This window comes from Scyliorhinus torazame, chromosome 3, assembly GCF_047496885.1.
Source record: "Scyliorhinus torazame isolate Kashiwa2021f chromosome 3, sScyTor2.1, whole genome shotgun sequence".
NCBI lineage: Eukaryota > Metazoa > Chordata > Chondrichthyes > Carcharhiniformes > Scyliorhinidae > Scyliorhinus > Scyliorhinus torazame.
In genome coordinates, this window is record NC_092709.1 from 246,723,353 (window position 1) to 246,739,774 (window position 16,422).

The 16,422-nt window shown below is 44.5% G+C and overlaps 1 protein-coding gene across 4 annotated transcripts in view; it reads left to right on the plus strand.

The window, feature by feature from the left end:
• Nucleotides 1-16,422, plus strand: part of LOC140409039 (potassium/sodium hyperpolarization-activated cyclic nucleotide-gated channel 1-like) — a 478,762-nt gene that overhangs the window by 210,953 nt on the left and 251,387 nt on the right. For all 4 annotated transcript variants that reach the window (XR_011940266.1, XM_072497079.1, XM_072497078.1 and 1 more), the window contains one exon: nt 16,014-16,232. Coding sequence is in view for 3 of the 4 variants with exons in the window: in XM_072497079.1 (XP_072353180.1) it covers nt 16,014-16,232 (219 nt within the window). In the remaining variant the exon portion in view is untranslated. The remainder of the gene's footprint in view (nt 1-16,013; nt 16,233-16,422) is intronic.

Genomic DNA, 16,422 nt, shown 5'->3' on the forward strand with positions numbered 1-16,422 from the left:
CCTACCTGCTACAGTAGTGAACTCGCCAACATTGAGGGCATTTAAAAGTTTATTGGATAAACATATGGATGATAATGGTATAGTGTAGGTTAGATGGCTTTTGTTTCGGTGCAACATCGTGGGCCGAAGGGCCTGTACTGCGCTGTATCGTTCTATGTTCTATGTTCTATGTTATAAGTCAGAAAACAGGCCATAAAGATTCAAAAGTTAACATTCAGCTTAAAAGGACAAACCAACAACTAATGTAGTGGATGATCCCTTTAAATAACTACCTGTGAACTGAATGAGCTCAAGTTGTTAAGTATGTTTATTACTTGGCAAATCAGAAATCAAAGGAGACCCCTTAAAAATGAAAAGTCAATGTATTTTTCTCTTCATTTTACAGATTGACACCAAATGAGCATCCTGATTTGGCAGGTGGTGCATCTTCTGGGTGGATTTCATATGCATGCATCACCCACCATTTTGGATGCTGAAAAGCTCGGATGGCATCTAAAAATGCATGTGCGCCAACTAAATTCTAGGTCTAAATATCGTTGATAAGATATTTACCTTATATGCAGAGCATTTAAACCTGAGAGTTGTTGAACCAGCTGAGCCCCAGGGAAAATATTGTTTGAATAAGAGTTCTGGCTCTCTGATCTCATCTGTCAACTGTGCAATGTTTATTTACATGATATAAAGAGGTTTCAAGTGCTTACAGTTTCAACTATTGATACTTTACATGTCTGGATGATTGATACTTCTATTGGCCTGTAGTGAAAGGAATTTGTTCAAGTAAGTGGAAAGGTATGAATAAATTATTTCTTTTTAAAGCATTTTTGAGACATCCGACTGTTACTGTGAGGTCTATTGGTTCTATACAGTGGGTGAATGGGATGGAAGTATATAGATTGACATGGGGTTATGAGGGGCCATGTGAGTGTGTGTCAGGAAGCATAGTTTGAGATGGAGGGCACAAAGGGCCGTGAGTATGGGTGAAGTAGCATTGGAAGTTTGTGGAAGGTGAAGAGATATGAGTGGTGAGGGCTCGAGGACTTTAGTTCTCCACAAGTCAGCTTCTTTGTGAACCAGTAAACCTATTCTGATTTCAGAGTTTATCGACCTTGGGGAATGCTAATACATGGGAGCAGGCTTGACTGAAATGCCAAACACAAGTATGTTGTTGCAGAATGTGTTTTGCCATTGAAGGTAGGGTCATCCACACAGTTTCTTATCATTAAATCTACTATCCAAACCAGTTAGATGATGAGTCACATGTTTGTCAGATTCAGTTAAATTAAAAACGGTATCATTTATTATGCATAACTGGAGATGATGGGCTGGGTTTTATGGGAATGGCAACATCTCACACTGTCCAGTTCCCAACCACAAGGAACTGGATTGAAAGTTAAGTGTGGGGTTATTACTGGGGTCATGCTCGTCATCCCTGATGAGAGGATTGAGGGGTGGGAATAGACAAACCAGAGGCCGAGGGTAACTTGGGGGTTGTGGTGGGTGAGGGGAAGGTAGGAGGGATAGCTGGTGGTGGCCCTCCATTTGATCCAGAGCGCTAGTTGAGGAGGACCCCCCCCCCACCCCCTCACCCCACGTTTGCGTGTCAATGGCCCACCCAGTGGAAGCTGTTAGGCTGGAAGCTTAACATGGGTCTCTCCCACCTGCTACACGTTAAATTACACTGGTGGCAGGATGAGGCCTTTAAATGGCTATTAATCAACCATTTAAGTGCCTCAATTGACCCACACACGGACAGGCTGTCCATTGCCTCCCCAGCTGCCACCCCCCAGCTGCCCCCCTCCCCAGCAGCCCCCTCAGGCTCGTAAAATTGCAACAGGGCAGGGTGGTGGATGTGTAGACAGCGGGCACGACTCCCATGACATTTTATATTCCCTTCATTGACCCCTCTGCAAATCCACCAGTCGGGGGGACCATAAATCTGTGTGGAGCAGTTTTGATTATTGTTACATATGACTTTAGAGGAAAAGCAACTGTTCCTATTACTTATTAACACGTTATGAATCACGCGGATGTTAAATGTGAGGCTATACCAAAACCCAGAAGAGTGAATTAGTTTGTAGTGGTGTATGGGTTTTTTCTGGTATAATGTGAGGAACGGTCAAGAACCCAGTGAAGAACAGTTCAGTCATTGTGTCAACAATTGATAAAGAATATTTATTAACTTAAAACAAAAACAAAAACACACACAACAAGAAGGACTATAATACACTATGACACTTAAGTAGACTCATGACTATAAACACATAATTTTACCTGAAACTATCCCTTGGTCCCCAAACCTACGTTACCTGAGCTCTGAGATACCCCTTTTTCAAACAATTTAATTTTAATTAACTTTATGAGCTAAATCCAGCAAATAATTACCACACCAAGTTAAGGAGGCCACGTCTGGGAAATAATCTTGAGGTTCAGTGAAGGCATAAAATCACTGCTTCATTCGGGAGACAATATCTGTAGCTTGATGCAGTTCTGATGTTAGCTGTCTCTCCCTCTCTCTCTCTCTCTAGTTAGCGTTCAACGGTTTCCCTGCATGATAGCAGAGTGGTTAGCACAAGAGCAGGAATGTACTTCTGAGGCTGTATAAGGCTCTGGTCAGACCTATTTGGAGTATTGTGAGCAGTTTGGGGCCCTGTCTCTATGGAAAGATGTGCTGGCCTTGGAAATGGTCCAAGAATGATCCCTGGAATGAAGAGCTTGTTGTATGAGGAATGGTTGAGGACTCTGGGTCTGTACTCGATGGAGTTTAGAAGGATGAAGGGGGATCTTATTGAAAGTTACAGGATACTGCGAGGCCTGGATAAAGTGGACGTGGAGAGGATGTTTCCACTTGTAGAAAAAACTAGAACCAGAGGACACAATCTCAGACTAAAGGGACGATTCTTTAAAACAGAGATGCGGAGGGATTTCTTCAGCCAAAGGGTGGTGAATCTGTGGAACTCTTTCCCGCAGAAGACTGTGGAGGCCAAATCACTGAGTGTCTTTAAGACAGAGACAGATTGGTTCTTGATAAATAAGGGGATCAGGGGTTATGGAGAGAAGGCAGGAGAATAAGGATGAGAAAATATCAGCCATGATTGAATGGCAGAGCAGACCCGATGGGCCGAGTGGCCTAATTCTGCTCCCATGTCTTATGGTCTTATGTTGCTTCAAAGTGCCAGGGACCCGGGTTCGATTCCCGGCTTGGGTCACTGTCTGTGCGGAGTCTGTACATTTTCCCCGTGTCTGCGTGGGATTCCTCCGGATGCTCTAGTTTGCTCCCACGAGTCCCGAAAGACGTGCTTGTTTTGTTCGGTGAATTGGACATTCTGAGTTCTCCCTCAGTGTACTCGATGCCAAGCATCCCTTAGTTGCCGTGGTGTGGTGACTAGTGGATTTTCACAGTAACTTCATTGCAGTGTTAATGTAAGCCTACTTGTGACATTAATAAAAATGATTATTTTTATTCACCCTGTGGAGTTGGCTTTTGGCAGGTATGTGTCTATTTTCTTATCTCTCCACTTTGAAGTTACCACCTTTTTGCCCCATTGTTTTCTGTTTGTAAATTACTTTTTTTCCACTGATAGATGAATTTGCAGCTCATCATTCTTCCAGACATCTGTCTCTAATCAACTTCCTGCTTTACTTTCTTTTTTAATCATCTTAACTTTTCCCAATTCTTAACACACATCAACATGTTAACAAAGCTAAAACACCTGAAAATGGAAATTTAATCAAATAAAAATTATTGAAATGAACTGGAAACAATAGATTCTACTGCTATTTGCTGAGGACTGACCATGAATAGGTGGTTAAAAATTTGAGAATATTTTAAAAATTGGCATACCAGTATTTTAATGCTAAGCATCCATTTATTAACTTTACATTCAGGATCTAGGCAAAAAGTTGAAACATTTGATATGATGTTTCGTGTCTACATGAGACAGACCAATATATTTTTTCTTATGAGATCACATCAACTTGAAATTAAATCGTAATCAAACTCTTCAATATCTTGCACTTTCCATTTCTTTGATATTAGTAGGGATCAGGAGCGAAATTCTCCATCCCGCCGCGCCACATTTCTGCCCCGACCCGCCGGCGGGATGCTCCGTTACACCGGCCGGTCAATGGGGTTTCCCATTGTGGGGCAGCCCCACGCCGTCGGGAAACCCCCGGGCGCCGGCAAAAAGGAGACTCCCGCTGGCGGAGAATGACGCCCCAGATTTGGTAAAGGAAAAAAAACACATACATTTGTATAATGTTGTGTTATCAGTGTGCTTATTTTAACTTTTGGGTGATTGTGTAAAATGAGAGATATTGGATTGGCCAGCTTCAATGGAAAGGAAATGTGGGCAACGTGTGTAACGAGTGATGCCTGTTTTATAACATCACTGGTTAAATTTAGCCCCAATAAGTGTAGAATGCATTAGTTTGAATAGCAGTGAGTGTTATGTACTCAAACATTAAGGGGAACATCACCAATGATGGCTCAACCAATGGGAGCTATAATTCCTGCAGACCTTGCCACCCTCCACAGCAGTAGGCTGCATTTTGTGGCTTTTTTTCAAATTGTTGTTCAGTATTAGCTATTCATTATTTGGCACTTGAAAACACCATACAAACTGTGCCCAGTTAATCACTGTGATACCAGAGAGAAAAATTTATGTTTTTTTGTTAAGTTCTAATTATTGGATTACCTTTTCGAGTAATATTTTAACTTTAAAAGAATCAATCATAACACTGGACTGAGATTTTTTGCAAACCAAACTATTTGGGTATGATAAATGAATTTGGAGCAACCAGGTTATGCTTCTGATCTTACTAAATTATATTCACTCATATACATACATGGAAGGGAAGAATGAGATGTTGCATGAATTATTAATGTCAATTGAATAAATAAGTACGCAGAACAGATAACAAGCACACAAAATATAACCAAGTGCAGCATTGTTGTTTTTGACTCTGACCAGAATTATAAACAGATATCATCTGTGTTCCTACTGTGCAACTGGACTTGTTCGTGTTGTCTTTTCTGCCTCAGAAATATACAGTTGTGGCACATCAGTTTGTATGTCTGAACAGGAGCTTTATTTTGAAGGCCTGAATTTTATGCTTCAAAAAGTTTGAAATCAGGAGGGGAGCGAGAAATTACATGGATGGGATTCCCTCTGGAATATTGTAGTGGGAAAAATTGTGTAGCTATTCGAATATAATGTACTTCACCCTGACACTCATGAGAGACCAGATGGGGACTCTTGGTGTTAGGAACAAGGCATTTATTACAGAGGATACTGGAAGTCTGCAGAGGGATTTGGATAGGTTAAGTGAATGGGCTAGCGTCTGGCAGATGGAATACAATGTTGACAAATGTGAGGTTATCCATTTTGGTAGGAATAACAGCAAAAGGGATGATTATTTAAATGATAAAATATTAAAACATGCTGCTGTGTAGAGAGACATGGGTGTGCGAGTGCATGAGTCGCAAAAAGTTGGTTTACAGGTGCAACAGGTGATTAAGAAGGCAAATGGAATTTTGTCCTTCATTGCTAGAGGGATGGCGTTTAAGACTAGGGAGGTTAAGCTGCAATTGTATAAGGTATTAGTGAGGCCACACCTGGAGTATTGTGTTCAGTTTTAGTCTCCTTACCTGAGAAAGGACGTACTGGTGCTGGAGGGTGTGCAGAGGAGATTCACTAGGTTAATCCCAGAGCTGAAGGGGTTGGATTACGAGGAGAGGTTGAATAGACTGGGACTGTACTCGTTGGAATTTAGAAAGATGAGAGGGAATCTTATAGAAACATATAAAATTATGAAGGGAATAGATAGGATAGATGCGGGCAGGTTGTTCCACTGGCGGGTGAAAGCAGAACTAGGGGGCATAGCCTCAAAATAAGGGGAAGTAGATTTAGGACTGAGTTTAGGAGGAACTTCTTCACCCAAAGGGTTGTGAATCTATGAATTTCTTGTCCAGTGAAGCAGTTGAGGCTCCTTCATTAAATGTTTTTAAGATAAAGATAGATAGTTTTTTGAAGAATAAAGGGATTAAGGGTTGTGGTATTCGGGCCGGAAACTGGAGCTGAGTCCACAAAAGATCAGCCATGATCTCATTGAATGGCGGAGCAGGCTCGAGGGGCCAGATGGCCTACTCCTGCACCTAGTTCTTATGTTCTTATGTTCTTATTATAACTGGGCTGGTGGCATGTGCAGCTCATCCACCAGAGAACTCTGCTTCCTGCCCTTACAGATAGTTATACTTCACATTAAGTTACAGAAATTAGCATACACCAATCACTTGTTACTAGGTATCTATGTCCAATCATGACTATCGATTAGGATTTGCATCATGCACAGTACATGAGAATAATTAACCAATCACATCAAAGGTATGCATGGTTAATTGAAATATCCAGTCAGTACAAAGACAGTGGGCAGGATTCTCCAGTCGCCGATGCCAAAATAGCATTCGGTGATTGGCTGGAGAATCCACATTCACGAGAAAATTGGGGTGGCACCTCTTTCACGATGCTCCACCCCCTCCAAAGCGGCGTACTCCGACCCCCGACTGGCTGAGTTCCCGACGGAGTCAGTCTTATGTGGTCCCATCCGTGGGGAAATCAGCGTGGCGGCTGCAGACTCAGTCCAGTGTCGCCACAATCGGGGGGAGGGCTGATCCGCGGGCAGAGGGGACTTTGCCGGGGACTGGGAGTACTGTTGGATGATGGACTGGGGGGCGTGAGCCGGCCAAAGGGAGGATACTATTTTGCATGCCGGGTCCGTGAGCAGCCGGCGCCGTGCGCATGCACGGCCACGGACCCAGCAATTCTCCTGGACATATCGGCAGCTAGAGTCGGGTGCTCTGTGCTGCCGGCATGCTAGCCTCCAACTAGATGGAGGATCGGTGGCCGTTTTGCACCGAATCTTCGAGCGTAAAACGCCACCGTTCCCACGCCGGTGTGAGGACATGCCCTCACAATCGGCGTATCCAGCCCAGTATGTTGCCTTGCATTTATTGATATCGGTGGTCCGATATCTGGTGTGTGGCTATCAATTATCGGCAGACATCCTGGAGCCCGATCAAATGGTAGACTGTCCCACATTGTCATCCAGAACTTGAGAGTTAACACCTGGCTGGTTCCTGCCTGGGAGCTGGCCCCCACTGACAGAATGTGTCCTTTTCACAAATTGGCAGCTTGTCTCTTACAGTCAAACCTGAAGATTCTAACTTCTCCAGTAAATAATGTTATAGAGCTTTTAAACTGAATGCAGTGTAATGTCTAATATCTAAAAATGGTCTCTTCAGATATAAAAGCAAATTACTGTGGATGCTGGAATCTGAAATAAAAACAGAAAATACTGGAAAATCTGACAGCATCTGTGGGGAGAGAAGGAAGCTAATGTTCCAAGTCTGGTTCACTCTTTGTCAAAGCTAGGGAGAACTGGAACTAGAATAAGGCTTACCCTGCTGTGTGTGGGGGGGTGCGGTGCTGAGCGGGGCAGTGGGGCTGGTGAGAGGGAGCGGGTCAATGAAAGTTGGAGATTGACAAAGATGTCACGGACAGAAAGACGAAAGGACCGTAAATCGTGGAGATAATGACTAAGCAGGCTGCTGATAGCGGGACATTAAGAGATCAGAATGTGTTAATGGCAGAACAAAGGTGAGCAGTGTGTCAAAGAACAACCTGGAACAAGGAACAGATGGCTCAAGTGAGCTTGAGTGGGAGGAGGGGACAATGGTAAGGGAAAAACAGATCGATAGAAGAAATTAAAATAAATTGATAGAAATAAAAACGATGGGGTGAACATGGAGAAGAGACTTCACAGTCTGAAGCTGTTGAACTCAATGTTAAGTCTGGAAGGCTGGGAGGTGTAATCAGAAGATGAGGTGCTGTTCCTCCAGTTTGCGTTGGGCCTCACTGGAACACTGCAGCAGGCCAAAGACAGGTACGTGGACATGAAAGCAGGATGTATCAGTTGAAATGGCAAGCGACCTGGAGGTCTGGGTCCTGCTTGCAAATGGACCAGAGGTTTTCTACAAAGCGGTCACCCAATATGCGTTTAGTCTCTCCAATGTAGAGTAGACCCCATTGGGAGCAACGAATGCAACAGAGCAGAATGAAGGAGGTGCACGTGAAGCACTGTCTCACTTGAAAAGTATTTAGACCTTTGGAAGGTGAGCAGGGAGGAGGTAAAGGGGCAGGTAATACACCATCTGCAATTGCATAGGAAGGTGCCATAGGAAGGGGGTAAGAAGTTGCGGGTGAAGGGGAGTGGACTAGGTTATCCCGGAAGAAACAGTCCTTGCAGAATGCTGACAGGAACTGTGAGGGGAAGATGTGTTTGGTGGTGGCATCATGCTGGAGTTGGTGGAACTGGTGGAGGATGATTCTTTGAATGCGGAGGCTGGTGGGGTGAAAGTGAGGACCAGGGGTAAGAGCAGAGGATCGGTCACCGTTGAGAGCCTTGTTGACCACAGTGGGTGGGAAACCACGAATAAGGAAGAATAAATACCTGTCAGCAGCACCATTCTGTAACGTGGCATTATCAGAACAGGTGCGACGGACGTGAAGGAACTGGGAGAATAGGAGGATGGAGCCTTCACAGGATATTGATTGATTGATTGATATTTATTGTCACATGTACCGAAGTACAGTGAAAAGTATTTTTCTGCGGCCAAGGGAATGAACACAGTACGTACACAGTAGACGGGGCTGGTTTAGCACACTGGGCTAAATCGCTGGCTTTTAAAGCAGACCAAGGCAGGCCAGCAGGACGGTTCAATTCCCGTAACAGCCTCCCCGAACAGGCGCTGGAATGTGGTGACTCGGGGCTTTTCACAGTAACTTCATTTGAAGCCTACTTGTAACCATAAGCGATTTTCATTTTTCAAAAGAATAATCAACAGTGTGCACTGAGGTGTGAAGAGCTGCAGTCAAGGTAGCTGTGGGAGTTGGTGGGTTTGTAATGGATACTAGTAGACAGTCTATCCTCAGAAATGGAGATAGAGAGGCCAAGGATAGGGAAGGCAAGTGTCAGAGATGGACCATGTGAAGGTGATATAGGGGTGGAAATTGGAAACAAAATTAATCAATTTATCCAGATCCAGATGGGAACATGAAGCAGCACCAAAAACTTTGTCGATGTACCGATAAAAGAGTTGTAGGATGGGGCTGGAGTATGACTAGAACAGAGAATCTTCTGCATATCCCACAAAGAGACATACAAAACTGGGTACCATATCCACACCTTTGGTTTGGAGGAAGTGAGATGGGTTAAAGGAGAAATTGTTCAGTGAGAGGACAGGTTCAGCCAGATGGAGGAGAGTGATGGTGGATGGGCATTGTTCAGGCCTCTGTTCGAGGAAAAAGCAGAGAACTCTCAGACTATCCTGGAGGGGAATGGAGGTACAGAGGGATTGGACATCCATGGTGTAAGGGAGGCGGTTAGAACCAGAGAACTGGAAGTTATTGATATGATCTAGGGCTTCAGAGGAATCATGGATGTAGGTGGGAAGGGATTGGACAAGAGGAGAGAGTATGGAGTCAAGATAGGAAGAAGTGAGTTTGGTGGGGTAGGAACAGGCTGACACAATGGGCCTACTGGTGTAGTCGTGTTTGTTGTTTTGGGGGAGGAGGTAGAAGCAGGCTGACTGGGGTTGGGTGACTATGAGGTTCAAAGCGGTGGAGGGAAGATCTCCAGAGGTTCCCGCCTGCCCTAACCTGGATGTGATTTTGCATTGGACAAGGCAGAGCCTCAGACAGGGAATCCTTGAGTCATGGCTTAATGGCCACTCAACGGCTACCCCCTGCTCAACTTTAATTCGGCAGGTGTCAGATAGCTGAGAGTGGGAAACAGAAAAAAAATCACTTATCTTGATCTCGAGTAGTAAGGGGGAGTGGGCATCTCCATCAGAAGTCCCTTTCTCACTGGGAGCTCCACTCCTCATGGACCGGATATCTCTGGACCTCCCTACCCCACCCAACGTAATCCCCGATTACCCACTTGTATCGCCTCCCTCAACCCTTAGACATCCTTCCCCCTCCCGTCCCCAGGAACCCTGCAACATACCACACACAGGCTCCCTGAATTTATCCTAGGCATGGACTGCAGTGCCTCTTCTGGACACTGCAGCACTGTGTCTGGATGGATGACGCCTGTCCCAAGGCGAGACTTCCTTCCCACTGCGGACGGATGTCCTGTCTGCTGGCAATCAACACTCATTTGAGCATGAAATGACAACAGGCCTGTCTGAGTCGGCGAGGCAACGTCCCCTGCTGATTTTCGGGATGGTGGGGATCGAGCCCATGCCATCCGAAAAATTCAGTTCACGAGTTTTTTTGAATGTCTACTCTCATGCTTACAGCGTTTTGCTTCAGTTTAGTTCCTATTTCTCTGGAACCATATCCCAAAAGCACACAGACAATAAAGAACAGTTAACAGACACACATAATCAAACATTGAACAACTGAGCAATCGGGTTTGATGTCGTTTCCCCCTTGGAAAGGTAAAGAAACTTATTTTAAGTTAAACCATCGCGAAAACAGATATGTGTAGATCACGTCATTTCTTGGAGGGGCAGCACTGTAGCAAGGGGAGGGACTGTAGCTCAGCGGTTAGCACTGTTGCTTCACACCTCCAGGGTCCCAGATTCGATTCCCGGCTTGTGACACTGTCTGTGTCGAATCTGCACGTTCTTCCTGTGTCTGTGTGTGTTTCCTCCGGGTGCTCTAGTTTCCTCCCACAGTCCAAAGATGTGCAGGTTAGGTGGATTGGCCATGCTAAATTGCCCTTCCCGTCCAAAAAAAGGTTAGGTGGGGTTACTGGGTTACAGGGATAGGGTGGGCTTAAGTAGGGTGCTCTTTCCAAGGGCCGGTGCAGACTCGATGGGCCGAATGGCCACCTTCTGCACTGTAAATTCTATGATTCTATGTGCCTTAAATGCAGCAATAGTTTTTTGAGATATAAACGTGTTTGCTGGTGGTGCTAAGATCAATACACCTAAAGTTTAGGTTCTGTGCAGGTCCTCTAAGATCAATTCAGTGAGGTGGATGATCAACATTGCAGTCACACATCGGAAAGGAAATGCATCCTCATCATCATTGTCCTCAAAATATCCTTGTCTACTCACTATCAGCCTGTTGCATTCCACTTTGTGTTGTGATCCAATAGATAAGTGTTGGTACCGTTCAAGGTTGTACTTGTGGTTTGGCGATTGATGTGAGCCCTTGCATGTACATGTTCCCTTGTTGAAGAATACTCTTGCTTTACCTTGTCATTCTGCAATTTCTTCTACTTTTACTCTGATCTTCATGGTTGATAACAGTGACAACGTAAGAATTGTCAGTGGCTTGCAGAAAATACGAACGATCATACTTTTGGCTGGTTCTTTTCCATCACAGAGTATGGGGTAGATCGATATGTGCGAAACGGGAAATGAATGGACTGTTCAAATAATTCCCCTATGACATACACGCTCTCAGACTGCCCCATATCAGTCTGCTGAATTATTTGTTGCCACCATTCGCAATGTCAGATGTGGACGAATGATGTAGCTTGCTGGGAACTCTGAGCTGACTGGAAATTAACTGTGGTCCATTGTCTGTAATGATATTCTCTGGTGAACCCCATTTTGACACCAATTTGTCCAGAATGTCAATGGCCAAAGTGATGGTAATGGAATTTATTGTAGTAATTTCTGGCCATTTGCTATGCAGATCATTAACAAGTAATAAAACAGATATTGACTACTAGGGGCTTTGTACTTCTCCAAAAATATATACTTGGAGTTGTTGCAATATTTGTGTTGGCCTTTGAGTTGGTTGTAGAGGTGCGGGACATGGTTTAACAAATTTTTAACTAAGTGTGCAAGTTACCCACCTTCCAATGAATTCTTCTAAGCAGAAATCTATTGGAGGCCAACTACACAGGATCAATGTATCATCTTAACAACACCTAGATATTCATCATGGACACAATGCAATTCATGTTGCTGTAGCACTTTTGTGTTAACCATCAGTGTTCTATGTGTGACAGTGTCGTCAAACAGTGCGAGCTCATTGCATACCCTAAAGGATAGAACCACTTTTTCCTCTATTTCGTGCTGGTTTACTTCCTGCAGTATACTGTTTGACAACAATTCTACCTTCAACTCTATCTACATCACAAGATTTGTAATAACTCTGATCACATAGTCCTCAATATTGCAAACCCCTTTGTCATTGCTAACGCTGTCTGTGAAAATAACACGGCAAAGAATGTCAGCTATTCAGTTATGTGAGTCCAAAATATTCTCAACCTCGAAGGGCTACTGATGAAGACTCTCTGACCATCTGTCAAGGCTGAGGGATCGATGACCAGATCCTGACATGCTAACAATGTAGCCAGTGCTTGGTGATTGGTGCGGGGAGTGAATTTCCTAACTGATAGATACATATGCCAATGTTCATAAGTGTAGATGCAGGCTAGTGCTGTCAGTAGAGAATTTGAATTCAGCTTCCAACAACGGGCTTGATATCTAAGTGATTAAGCGTTCACATTCTTCAATGTAATGTAAGCGTACAGCTCCTATCAGATTTCCTATGACAGAGTTTCCACATGTGGGTTGAACTGCGACTGGTCGAAATGCTATCGCCGTCTTTAACGTAGCAAATGCTATTTTTATAATAATAATCTATTAAAAATAAATTTAGAGTAGCCAATTCATTTTTTCCAATTAAGTGGCAATTTAGCGTGGCCAATCCACTGATCTTGCACATCTTTGGGTTGTGGGATATAATAATAATCTTTATTAGTGTCACAAGTAAGCTTACATTAACATTGAAATTAAGTTACTGTGAAAATCCCCCTAGTCACCACACCCCAGCGCCTGTTCGTGTGCACTGATTGGTTGCTGTTCCCACTGTCCATTTCTGCGCAGTAGCTTTCAAAGAGACTCAGTGATCTCTGCATATTCCAGAACAAACCTGTAATAGAAGTTGGTCGTACCAAGGGACAATTCCAACTTTTTCATGCTAGGTGGAGTTGGAAGCTCATGAATAGCTTTGGCGTTGTTGTTTCTTGGCTTTACTCCAGCTGCTGTCACACTGCACCTTAGAAAGTCAATCTCGGATGCTGCAAATGTACATTGGTCTTCGTTGTGCATCAAATTGTGTCATTCGAGTCGAGAGTGTACCACTGGCAACTGCTGATGGTGTTCTGCCTTGTCCCTTCCATGAACAACAATATCACCAAGTTGGTTGAGCACCCTTTCAACGTATGACGAAACTGAAGAAATTATCTTCTGGAATGAGCTTGGTGCTCAACTTAGTCCATAAAACATTCTGCAGTACTGAAACACACTTGATATTATATAGCTTATGTTACTCAAAAAGGGATGTTTCAGCACTGCAGAATGTTCAATGAACTAAATTCTGCACCGAGTTAACGATCTTAAGGTTGGCACATAGTCTAACTTTGCCAGTTTTGCATTGCACAATAGCAAGGTTGATAGCCACATCAATGACTCAATACATTCAATGATACCATCTGCTACAAATCATTTTAGCTCCTGCAACACTCCAGCATGGATTGTAAATGACAACCATTTCAAGTTTGGGGAAACAGGCCGAATTGACGTGTCAAGACAAGGAGCATGACAGTGCCCCTTAATTTCCCCAAATCCAGTAAATAAGGAATGATAATGCTGTTCATAGTCAATGTCACCAATCACATTAATGTGTGCTCTGGTGAGATATTTGAGTTTGACACCAGGTTTATCGAACAGGTTAATCGAACAGGCTTGCACCTCATAAGGCCTTTAGCTACATAGAATGTGAACCTGTCTAGGATTATGTTTTTGTAGTATAATGGAATTGTGGTCATTCCCAAAACCACAATAATAGTAATTGTAAGCTTGAAGATTGTCTGTCGTAGGAATGAGAGAAGGTTGTCGCTTAATATAATTATTTCCATACTGAAATGCCTGCAATCTCAACTGGGCATTCCTTTAAATGACCTACCTGGTGCTTTACCATCCATAATGCCGTGCCTCACCCACAGGAAGATATTCATCCAAGTGTCAAACCCATGAAGTCCTCTTTTTCAACAACCTGCACACCTTGACAAAGTGGTTCCACTTTAAGCAGCGGTTAATCTGACTGTGATGCGCTCTATTACATCTGTGGTGGAATGTATATCGTTCAATGATCATAGTTTTCTTTGGCCCAAAGTATTTTCAAGGACACTTACCACCGTACCCAATGCAGATGTGTCTTCTGTGAGCTGGTCAAATATTCACCAGCCTCTGCTCTGAGACAACTTATGAGTATCACATCCTTGCATGTCACTGCGACATCCAGACTGTCCATCTCTGTAGCGAGCAAGTAGGTTTTGAAGCCTGAAATCCATCAATCCCATGGCATCTCTCGGCGAAGAAAGGAAATGCAGTGGAGCCAGTCAATTAAAGTTTTTCTCCACAGCGTTGCCAATTGTTCAGTTTATGCTTGAGAGATACACAGAGATGACACACCAGTTTCTAAGCGGGATTCTCCACAATCGGCGCGATGGCGCGACTCCGGCGTCAAAAACGGAGCAAACCACTCTGGCGTCGGGCCGACCGGAGGTAGCGGGCGTCGAAGGGATTGCACGAATCCATGCATGCGCCAAAGGGCCGGCGTGATCCCGCGCATGCGTGGAACCGCCGGCGTATTCTGGCGCATGCGCAGGGGGGTGTCTTCTCCGTGCCGGCCATGGCGGAGCCCTACAGGGGCCGGTGCGGAAGGAAGAAGTGCCCGCACTGCACAGGCCCGCCCGCAGATTGGTGGAACCCGATCGCAGGCCAGGCCACCGTGGGGGCCCACCCTGGGGTCGGATCACCCCCCGCCCTCCCGGGGACCGCCCCAGCCGACTTACCTACCAGGTCTCGCCGTGTGGGACCATGTCTAATCCACACCGGCGGGACGGGCCAGAAACCGACGACCACTCGGCCCATCGGGGCCCGGAGAATTGCTGGGTGGGCCACTGCCAACGGCCCCCAACCAGCGTGGCGTGAACCCCGCCCGAAAACCAGTGCCGGAGAATACGGCAGCCGGCGGCGTGCCGGCGTGGCGGGATTCACATCGCCTCCCGGAGATTCTCCGACCCGACGGGGGGGGTCGGAGAATCCCGCCCTCTATGTCTGGACAGAAATTTTTACAAGTACTTTTTAGAATGTCTGCTCTCGTGCTTACATCTCCAAAAAATGTTTATTTTAAAATACAGTGGTGATGCGTCAACCATGGTTCAAGTGATTCATTTGTTTTTTAATACCGCTTTCTACATGCATGCTTTCTTATTTCGCTGGACTTCTCTGGCCATTGCGATTCACTGTTCCGGCCAGCAGTGCATTTCCACCCACGGGTTTCCCAGTGGCGTGGGATGGATTCAATGGGAAAGCCCACTGACAAGCGGTGTGAGTAGTGAATCCCACCACCAGGGAATGGCATGCCGCCAACAGCATGGCTGGGGGACCGGAAAACCCCGCCCATAATCTATCTGCATGTTTACACATAAAACACCTTTCCAGATACTTTTGTATGCTTTTTGTGTATGTTTGTCTCACCTACTTATATATTGTATATCTTTATATTACCTACTTAAGTAACTGTATACATATTGACTTCCATTATTTGTCCATGTATCTTCCTGTCCATCTATCTATTTTGATGTGGCAGAAGAAATATGACTAAAAAGATTAAAGAGCAAATGATTCAGCAGAAAGGATAAAAAAAACAGAGAGGCACTGAAGATATAAAAGTGGGAGATATGATAGTACCAGACCACGCTCTGAAAATCAGAATCATAACCAAAATATGAAAAGCAGAGCAGAGTGTGGCAGTCTCTGAAGACCCAGTAGTTGCTCTCAGGCTTGAAGGAAATGATAGAAGCTTGCTGTGTCAGTAGCTAGTGATCCCTTACATTTCTAATAATAAAATTGAAAATGAAGTCTTTCAGAAGTTTTTTTTTGCTGACTGGCTGATTCTGTTTTTCTCTCTATGCAGAATGATTCATGGGGGATGCAGTATTCCTATGCACTGTTCAAAGCTATGAGCCACATGCTTTGCATAGGCTATGGAGCTCGGGCGCCAGTGTCAATGTCTGATCTCTGGATAACCATGTTGAGCATGATAGTGGGAGCCACATGCTACGCAATGTTTGTTGGCCATGCAACAGCGCTCATCCAGTCTTTAGATTCATCAAGGCGACAGTACCAGGAAAAGGTAGGTGTTGAAACCTAGACTGTAATATCCTAGTACATGGTTTCCTAATTAAACAATGTCATAGTTAATCCCATAAGCACCTCCACATTTAGCAGTTGCTGTTTGTTATTCAAACATATCCATAGTCTAAGATACCCAAGGGTACAGGTACACAGTGTACATATTACCAGCCCAATAAAGCTGAAACCTG